The following is a 10,721-nucleotide window of genomic DNA, read 5'->3' as shown; positions in this document are numbered from 1 at the left end:
AAAAAGAGGTTTTGCGTAAGTCATCTCTAAAATTATCAATGCTGTGTTATCCATAGAAAAAGAAACCTGTCACTCGTTTGTACATGTTAACAGGAGGGAAATGCTTGACTTTTGCACAAGTGGGGCTTTAACAGATTTGCAAATGTCTGTAGCAATTTCTGAGCCCCATGTGTTTTTTTAAAAATACTTACAGAATGTATGCCTGCCACTGTTACAGCCCTGTTTAGGGAAGCTTTTAATGTTTGATGGATTTCTGTATTTTAATGTTTTGTTGGAAGCCGCCCAGAGTGGCTGGGGGAACCCGGCCAGATGGGCGGGGTATAAATAATATATTATTATTATTATTATTATTATTATTATTATTATTATTATTATTATTATTAAATAGCTGTTCTGCGTTTCAGCCATCTTGTTGTTGGCACCCGTGGACCTCCTGGGGTTAAGTCAAACCACTGTGTTAGCAGCACCTGTATTTTTAAGCAATTTATGACAAAAGTCCAGTGCTTTTTAAAGGGGGGGTACTCAATGGTACACAGTACCAGCACCTTTTGTTTGTTTTTGTTGTTTAAAAGTATGGCACTTACTGTAGCATGGTAAGTACTGGCACATATTTTTTCTAGGAAAAAAACACACTGCAAAAGCCAAAACTAGTACTGTGCAAATACAGACTAGATATGAAGTGACTGCTACTATTAGTGTCATAGTAAGTAAGTAAATAAATATAATAATTTTACCCCAGTCACCTCCCTGTACAGTGCTGCCTTCACATGTAAACTCCCATAGTCTATAACTGCAACCCCACTTTTGTTTACAGCTTTCTTTTCAGACATACGTAGAAGCATTCTTTTTATACTGTGAAATCCTTTACCTGCTTTACCACATGTTCATAAAATAATTTAATCTCTCCCCCCCCCCACAAAACCCCCCTAACATAAATGAGGATCAACGTATGTGGTATGAAGACAAGTCAAATGGACAAAAAAGCAGGGGAACTATCATGGTTGCTTAAAGACTACAAGAAGGAATTATTTCAAGCTGAGTGAGCCAACCCATTTTTCATGCAGGAGAAAGCAAATTGCAAGAAGGTGTTATTACTGAGGGAAGTGTGGGGTGATGAAAAAGCTTTGCTCGGAAAAGAACAAAGACTGTGCAAGACCCTGGGGGCACAAATTAACCTAAGGAGATGGCAGCCAACTATTAACATCCGTAGACCTGAAGTTGCAACAAACAGTTGCAAAAGTTGGAACAGAAAAGGAATAAAAACAACTTGCATCGGTTTGCAGAACACAATGTCAACTTAAAAGGCATTTTGTAAACCAAGTTACGGTACTTTATGAGCAGATTTTGTGCAAGGTAATTCTGAAAACAAATTAATGCAAAAATTACTGTGAGTTCAGTCCCTAGTTAAAAGATATGCTTTATGGTATGGACTGATCTCTAGAAAATAAAGTCAATTGTCCTTCCAATATATTTGATTCACTTGCATAGTGTTTACAAGCCTTTCTCTTAATCATTTGTTTATCCCATGTTTCCCTGTCAGTTTCCTAACTGCAAAAAGCCCTGGACTCCTTTGGGAGGAAGGGTGGGATATAAATTTAATAAACAAACAAACAAACAAACAACATTTTTAAGGGGGGATTTGTTGTGTTAGTGTGACAGAGTGCCTTATTCCACTTTAGAGATCCTTATGTCATAATTATTCCCAGGGCTTTTTTTTTCAGCCGGAACACACTGGAACTCAGCTCTAACACCCATCAGGTGGGTGCCATTGCCATTCTAAGAGAACAAGGGAGGTGTTGATGGTGAGTTTCAGCGCCTCTTTTTTTGGAAAAATAGCACTGATTATTCCATTTTCAGTACTGTTTGCAGCTGCAAAGGTTTGGGTTTAGCAACTCTGCTTCATCTTCAATCAGTGCATAAACTGAAATCCAGTAACTTTTTATACCACAAATGTTATGACTTATTACTGTCCTGCTTTTGTTGCACTATATCCTGTCCAGATGGCAATAATGTGTTAGCATTGGGGAAGCATCATAAAACAACTGCTAAAGTGGAATAAATCCAGCACGAATGCATTAATCTTTTGTCGAGAACATCTTTCAGAATACACCTGCTTTAAACTCCAGTTAGGAGGCCCCGCTAAAGTCTTGCCTTCGAATGAGTCATGCAAAATACTGGCAGTCTTGAGGTGACCATCAAGGCTTAGCACCTCATGTTTGCATGAAATGTGCAGTTAGTCCACAGACCTGAAGGGGCAAAGGTATGGAGCAGACCCTGCTGTGTTATTACCTCAGTGCAGAAATGCACTATGGATAGCATGAGGTGGACTTCCTTGAAGGGGTGTGACTAGGGACAGGATGTTTATGCATCTATATTTATATCCCTTTACTCATCATGCATACATGATATGTGGCATTTCCTCAATGAGCTTCAGAACTCCTGAGTTACAAGAATCACATAACCTTTCTTTGGTGGCAGTGGTATAAATTTTCTCTACAGAGAACTTCTGTAAAAAGAAATGAATGATAATTTTATTATTTATACCCCACCCATCTGGCTGGGTTGTGTGGCTTCCAACATAATAAAAACACAGCAAACTTCAAACACTTAAGACTTCCTGATACAGGTGTTCAGGTGTTTTCAGAAAGTTTTTTTAGTTGTTTATCTGTTTGTCATTTGATAGGAGGGCATTCCAAAGGGCGGGCACCACTACTGAGAAAGGCTGCAAAGGGCCTAAACCATAAAGTTTGTGAACAAATAAAATGCATTAAGTGCCACAGAAAAAGTAAGAGGTTCATGGTGAAATTCTCTCCAATGCCCAATACCCTGAGCAGCTATTATTATTGTTCCATAAAGCAGCATGAGAATAGCACACTTGGCCAGCCCAGTTTTACATTCTACAAAGTCCAGTTCTTAAGTTTATTGTTCTACCCAATCCCAAGATATGCTTGTAGCAATAATATTAATAAAATACAAAACATCCACCCATAATAAAAGCCAACCTCCATGATGTAAGAGAGAGAGAAGATACCACAGACACAAACAAGCTAGCTTAATTTCAAATTAAACCTCCGAATCTCCCAGCCTGAGAGTTCTTGATGCTACCCAGTTATTGCTGTTTTGTAACACTGCAATTGGCTTCCCACTGGGTCACATTATTTCTCAATGCACATCCTGCTGTTTCATCCACATCTTTGGGCTCCTCCAAAAGGCATATTTATTCAGCATTCATCCTGATTTGCTTAAAGAAAGACTACTCAGATGTTACACAATTGCAGTTGATGGGGAGGTCTTGCACAGCAAACTCACTTCCCCATAATACTGATTTTTTGTGTGTAATAAGGACAGGAAAATGCACTGGAAAGTATGGGATAACACTTGTTTTTGATGCAACATCATCTGGTGCAACACCATCTAACCTCCCTAACCTCATTAAACAGCCGACATAATCTAATTACCCTGCCATCAATGAAGGATGAATGCTCAGTAAGCAGGTGGTCTGGAATTGACCATGGAAAGAGAAACACAACAGAGACCTGTAAGTTGCTTGCATTCTTTCACTGCTGCTCCTCGATGGAGAGGAGAGTCAATACTGTGTAGTTTGCAAAGCCCATTTTTGCTATGGTCCTGAATTTTCCAAGCCCAGTGTTGAGGTGTGCATTTGTGGGTACACAGATAAACAACAGGCAGCACAGCAGTGGCCATATTTAATGCTGTATCCTGCCCTGGAACCTTCTAGTGAAGGTTAAGCTATAATTCTGATAATAATAAAGGACTCATCATCATCATCTTGCTGAGAGCAACAGATCAAGCTGCTTGCCACTCTTTGTTTATTGGATACAAAGTTTAAATTGTATTTTAATTTTTATAGGGCGATAGCTTTATTTCTTGTCTGCTTGTGAATTTTTATGAATCATTTACAGTAATAAAATACTGACTGAGGCCAATTGCTTTAAGCTGTTTTGAGCTGCTGTGAAAAAAGCTGGGACATAATCTCTAAAACAGATTGATAAATAGGGTTTCCAGACTCAATAGTGGACAGGACTTCTGTGCCTTTAATTGCCCTGCTCTCTTTTGAGTCTGGAAACCTTAAAGAGAAACCAGCAGACCCTTTGTTTAATTTCCAAGCAAAGGGTCTGCTGGTTTCTCTTTAAGGTTTCCAGACTCAAAAGAGAGCAGGGCAATTAAAGGCACAGAAGTCCTGTCCACTGTTGAGTCTGGCAACCCTGTTGATAAAATGCAGTTCACATCTTTTTCCCATTGCCTGTAGTAAAAAGGAAATGTACTTGAAGGAAATGTGCAACATGTGTACTTCATAAACCATAATTAAACCCACTTCAGTAACCATAATTTGAACCTTGCCTTTCAAGATTGTTTAATCAACAATAACCCGCTAAGGCTACAAAAGCAGCTTTTAATGCCTTTATTTCTGCCAGTACTGCAGGACATCATAAATCATCCAAGGCACTGAATACATACCCTGCTGTTATAGAAAAGCTATGTAGGCTGTCTGGTGAGTGCAGCAGTCTTCTGCCTTTTCAGGTCTGGGAACCATTTTCAACCCAAAAATGTATTTGGAGACCAATGTTTTTCTTTCTTTCTTTACCATATGCTGTTATACTAGTAGTGTTGCAGTTGTGACCCACTGTAGATCAGGCATTGACCCAGTGGTGCATTCTGACCCACCTAAAAAAGACCACTTTTATTTAAACAGTAGTCAGTTGACTCAAGGGACCTATTACACAGAAAGCAATAAGCTGGTCTGAGTCAGTGTTTTGAAATTTGAAAGCATTTGCTCCCTGATAAGCATGTACAGGCTAGGCTGCTTAGTTGGCTAAGGATCATTTTGGAATGAAATACTGATCTATTCGATTTGGAAGGATATAATAATGCATTTGGCTGGCATGCTTACTTGTGGTATGATAAGGTGAAGGCTTTAAGAACCATATAATTAGAAAGTCATTGTATAATGTATGGACTTGATATAAAGATTTATTAGAAAGAAAAACACCTAAATGGATTTCACCTTTGGAGGCTAAAGCACATAAAAGATTGAAAATTGGTTTTCAATTAGAGAAGTCAAAGTTGGAAACAGAATTGTTGGAACCAAAAACAAAAATACTTTCCAGAATGTATAAGTTATTGCTTGAGTGGCATACGAAAGATGAACAAACAAAGAATGTTATGATACTGTGGGCAAAGGATGTTGGACATAATATTTTGATGGAGGATTGGGAAAAATTGTGGAAACAGAATTTAAAATTTACTGCGTGTAGTCTTTTAAGAGAAAATATAATGAAAATGATGTATAGATAGTATCTTATACCAGTAAAATTAGCTAAAATGTATCATAACCAAGATAACAAATGTTGGAAATGCAAGAAAGAGGAAGGATCTTTTTATCATATGTGGTGGACTTGCCCACTAGTAAGGGATTTCTGGGAGAAGATTTATAATGAACTGAAGAGAGTGTTGAAAAATACATTCACTAAGAAACCAGAATCCTTTCTATTTGGTATAGTTGGGAAAGAGATTCCTAAGAAAAATGTTAATTTTTTCATGTATGCCACAACGGCGGCAAGAGTGTTACTGGCCAAGAACTGGAAGACTCATGAATTACCGACAGTGGACGATTGGCAAATGAAGATGATGGAGTATATGGAACTGGCTGAGATGACCGGGAGAATTCGCGACCGAGGAGAAGAAGCGACTGAGGAAGAGTGGAAAGACTTTAAAATCTACTTTAAAAAATATGCTAAAATTGTATATTAAGATTAGATTTAGAAGTGTATAGAAACTGTGGATTTAGGAATTATGTGAATATAAACAGACGCATGAGAGATTTGAAATTGTAAGAAATTTTTAACAATGAATTGGAAATTGCTAAAGATAAGGAGAAATGAACCGCAGATGGAGGGAATGTGTCCTGTCCCCACTCTTCAATGTCATTATATTTTAGAAATATTCCTCTAGGGGATTCCTAACTTTTCCACAGAGAGGAGTTGAATATTTTTTTTGAATTTTCAGTGGCTAAGGGCAAGAAACAGAGTGGTCTTGGGAAGCTGTTCTATTGCTGTGTACACATCATACATTTAATCCACATTCTCCCCTCTCACAAGCATTCTAGGAACTATAGCCCTTTGAGGGGTAAACTACAGTTCCCAGGATTCTTTGGAAGAGAAATGTGTTTTTAATGGGTTTTACATGTATGGTGCGTCTGAAACCTGTAATATGCACACATGTATTGATGTGCAGGAAAAACATTCTATAAGATACTGCTGCTTAATCTTATAATAAGAATGAAGTTTTCTTGGGGAGGAAGATGGATTGGAGCTGTACTAAAATGAATGAAAAGAACAGCCATGGAAATACATTGATTCCTTACACCCCAGTCACAGGAATACACTGTTCTGTAGTGACTTCAGATTATCTGGAAAGCGTGACCCTGCTTTTTTCCAGGCATTCCAGAACTGAGACACCATACCCATCATGTGCTGTCCAAGTGCCACATATACCTGAATCAGCCACGATAAGATTATTGTGGTTTCTAAGTATACAGCAAAAGTGTCACAGGGTTTCCAGCCCTGCCTGTTGCCTGCAGCACAGGATGCTCATTAAGAGTCCTCTTCAAGCAGATTAAGACCAAAACTCTCATTATGTGCTGAGAGATGACACCATCTAGCAGATGAAATATTTTCAGGTGTGCAAAGAGCAGGCAGGGCTCCTGTGCAACGTGTAGGCTTATGCCTCAAAATAACAATTAATGATGACAGTGATGATAATCCAAGAATCTCTGCTTGCCAGTAGGGGTGTCTGCTCCAGAATGCATCTCAAGGAATAGAGAGAGAGAGAGAGTAAAATAAAGTAACTTCCAGGCCAGAGGTCCACAAAAGGGGTACCACTATTACCTGGGCAACAATGAGAAATGGGCAAAGAAAGCTACGTTCCAACTTTGCTTTGTGTGGGGGGAGAAGAAGAGACATGTCCTTCTCTTACATTCAGGTCACCTCCTTCAGGATTGTTCTGCAAAGGAAACAATAGTGTCTGAGGGAAAGGGGGTCTTTCTTACACTTAGGGTCCTATTGCCTTCACGTGAATTCTCCTGCCTTCTAGGATGTGTCCATGCAGTTCCATAAGACCAGCACAGCCTCCACGTGCCCTTTTATGTGTTATCCCCACCCTTCCAGTCATATCCTTTGCACCACTTATTCTTGTGGTTTGGGCAGAGGCCCCGCCCCTTTCTCCTCCAGCCCCAATCAGCTGCTAGGTGGCTTGGCCAGCACCCAATCACCTCCACTAGAGATGAAGGGCAGGAAAAACAAAGAAGCAAAAATGCGCTGAGTCAAAGATAGTTCCCAGAGAAACAAATAAGGTCCTGAGGCTTCCTCCCATCAGTAGCACCCAGAGCCAGCCAAGCATAAAGAAGCAGGAAGACAGGCTGAGGATTGCAGCAACAGTAGCAGCAGCAATGGAAAGAGGTACAGTACTACTATGAATGTTGGTTGGATGAGATCCAGATTTGTCCCTCTAGGGGGTGCTAGTTCCATCCCATCTTCAAGGAATTGGATAGCTGAGAGGGCAAGGATAACAACATGTTCTGCCTGCATGTTCAGATCGGCACATCCCTAGTGTTGTCAATGCCTGAGGGGATGTTGTGTACAGAATGAGTTAGCGAAAAGCTACAGATAGCGTATTGGTGCTCTTGCATCGGATCTGAGAAACGCAGGGTGCAACCCTGGTTCTAGACCAGGCATCCCCAAACTGTGGCCCTCCAGATGTTTTGGCCTACAACTCTCATGATCCCTAGCTAACAGGACCAGTGGTCAGGGATGATGGGAATTGTAGTCCAAAACATCTGGAGGGCTGAAGTTTGGGGGTGGGTGTTCTAGACACTGCAAGGCCCCGAATGTTGCTGTATCTCAGCTTCTGGTTTCCATCTGTAAAATGGAAATAAGAAGCTTTCCTCATAGGATCATTGTGAAAAGAAGCTTCACAAGGAAATGTTGATGTGTGACCTGTGCCTTTGGCTGAACTGTATAGCTAAGAAAGTGTTGAAGATGTTTGGCCAGCAGGACATTTGACAATGACAGCTATTTTAGCAACCGTTTTTACAAAGCCATATAGGGAGTCTGAAGGGCCTTTTCAGTGGTGGCTCCCAGCTTGTAGAATGCGCTCTCCAGGGATCTGGCACCATCTTTATCCAGTTTTAGGCGCCAAGCAAACCCTTTTCTCTATTCCTGGCCTTTTGGCCTTAATTTGAAGAATAGCACTGTGGTGTCTTTTAGTGGGGCAGGGCCCGTAGTCCTACCTTTTCGTTCAGCTGTGCTTTTAGGCTTTTTAATATGTATTGCTTGAATTGTAGGTTTTTATTGTTGCTTTGAATTGGTTTTAATGTTAGTCCCCTTGAATTAATTTGCAAGAAAATAAACTGGCAAATATTAACATTAAAAATAATAAAGTGTCTGGCCTGTATTAGGATTGAGGCAAGTAGCAACCTACTCTATCAGAGATCATGGTAGTTCACAGCATTGAGTGCACTCTTCAAACCCTCTGGCTATGCAGGGGTTCTGGGCAACCTATCACTAATAGTGGCTTTTATTCTCATGCTATGGAAGTTACTTGAACAAAGGAAAATTCAAAAATCTACTGAGCAACAGCGACTTTGAGTCACATGATGGATTTTGCTGCTGTGATGTCCCTTAGCTTCTCCCTCAGAAAACATCACTGGGACTCCTTTATCCAAGACACGGTGGAAAACTTTGTCTGTGAAACGTTTGGGGCTCCTGGGATGAATGTTGCTTGAGCCCCACGAGGGATGAATGCTGTTATTCTCTGTCTACCAGAAAAAGACAAATCTAGAACCAGACCAAAAGTCCATTGTTAGAAGGAAAGCTTCCACTGTGAGCAAGAACAGCGATTTCTGGGGTAAGGGAACTAGTAATTACAGTATCTGTCTTCCGCTCCCTGTATTTACCAGGGAAATGGTATAATCAAAATTAAAGGCAAGATTTGACTAAACAGTTGCGCTAGCAAGAACCAGCACAACAAGCGCCACTAGTACAGTGGGATTTTCTCCCCACTCCTTCCCCACATCAGATCTGGGGGGTCAGGATAATAGTGTGAAAGGGGAGGATAGGGGAGATTCCCCCATCAGGGAAACAGAGATAGAATCATAGAATCATAGAGTTGGAAGAGACCACAAGGGCCATCCAGTCCAACCCCCTGCCAAGCAGGAAACACCATCAAAGCATTCCTGACATATTGCTTGCAGTGACTGAGCAATTTCCTAGCACTTGTTTTGATTCTACCCAATAGTATTTCCCTGCAAAGGATGTTGCAGTTTTATAGAATTTTTTCAGAATTTGATCTCCTTACTAAAAACAGAGAGTGTGTGTGTAAGCATACAGCAAAGGCAGAGAACTTGTTGCCCTCCAGGTGTTGCTGGACTCCAACTCCCATTAACCCCAGTTGAAGGATGAAGGATGATGGGAATTTTAGTCTAACAACATGTTGGAGGGGGCATACGTCTCTCCTTCCTGCTATAATAGGTTCAATGGAATCTGTATACTAGGGAGGACAACTGAAGTCCCATTGGCCAAATCTGGCCTCCTGGGTGGTGTTATGAGGGAAAGAGGTGTGTGAAGGAGCATTGTGTGTGGCAAGGGGATGTGGCAACCTGCCACATTTAGGAGGGGAAGTTTGGGCTTTGGCCTGCCCCTCTCTTGCCTGAAGTAGTCTTAAATTGACAAAAAGCTCGCTGTATACATTGGGAACAGGATTATTGCATTGCAGGTGGTTGGACTAGATGACCCTCGGGGTCCCTTCCAACTCTTCAATTCTATGGTTCTGTAAGTTATATGGATTCCCAGACAGCTCCCTGTTTCTGAAACAGTCTGGTTCGACAGCAGTAGAAAAACATACAATCAGAATACAATACAATTATATTATCTGTCTTATTAATCTCTGTAACTAAAATGCAGGGTGTAGATCAGGTGTCAGCAAACTTTTTCAGGCATGGCCCGGTCCACCGTCCCTCAGACCATATTTTTTTGGGGGAAATATGAACGAATTCCTATGCCCCACAAATAACCCAGATATGCATTTTAAATAAAAGGGCACATTCTACTCATGTAAAAACACGCTGATTCCCGGACCATCCACGGGCCGGATTGAGAAGGCGATTGGGCCGCATCCAGCCCGTGGGCCTTAGGTTGCCTACCCCTGGTTTAGATACATTTAAACAGATAACCAAATGGTAGCAACTGAGTTTGACAAGTCCAATTAACCACATGAAGTATTTTCATTTCCAGCAAAGGCAAAGGTGGAAGACAGCTAATTTGAGCTAATTCACGGGAGATTTGAGACCTGATGTAAATAGTAAAGACACTGAAGGCTATCACATGACATTTTGCCCTTGCCACAGTTCCCCAACTACAAAGCAGATGTGTATCTGACATTTTCTTTCAGAGATGTTGAATTTCTGGGAGGAATTCAATATCACATTTTCCCAGTTGTTCTGTCAGCTTGCCAAGTGGAACAATCTCCCCTCTCCTCCCCCATCATGTGCTGCTTTAGGGGTTCCCTTGACCCCCCAAGTCATATTTGTGGGGGGCACATGAGGGGAGACAGTGAGGAAACCCCATTGTATTAGAGGATACTCTTGCAGTCCTCTGTTTTTGTTTAAAATACTTTTAAAATGGATTGAGTCTGTACTTGCATGC

General features: G+C 40.9%; 1 protein-coding gene across 2 annotated transcripts in view; it reads left to right on the top strand.

The window, feature by feature from the left end:
- The first annotated feature begins 7,336 nt into the window (after window positions 1-7,336).
- Window positions 7,337-10,721, top strand: part of ALDH3B1 (aldehyde dehydrogenase 3 family member B1) — a 29,323-nt gene continuing 25,938 nt past the window's right edge. The window contains exon 1 of one of the 2 annotated variants that reach the window (XM_035126030.2): window positions 7,337-7,478. In XM_035126030.2, coding sequence (XP_034981921.2) covers window positions 7,469-7,478 — 10 coding nt within the window. In that variant the 5' untranslated portion in view covers window positions 7,337-7,468. Of the gene's footprint in view, window positions 7,479-7,499; window positions 8,926-10,721 lie in introns of those variants that run through there. The other variant, XM_035126022.2, reaches the window with a different exon arrangement.

The sequence above is a fragment of the Zootoca vivipara genome, chromosome 1, assembly GCF_963506605.1.
Source record: "Zootoca vivipara chromosome 1, rZooViv1.1, whole genome shotgun sequence".
Taxonomy (NCBI): domain Eukaryota; kingdom Metazoa; phylum Chordata; class Lepidosauria; order Squamata; family Lacertidae; genus Zootoca; species Zootoca vivipara.
This window is presented reverse-complemented; position numbering and strand designations above follow the sequence as displayed.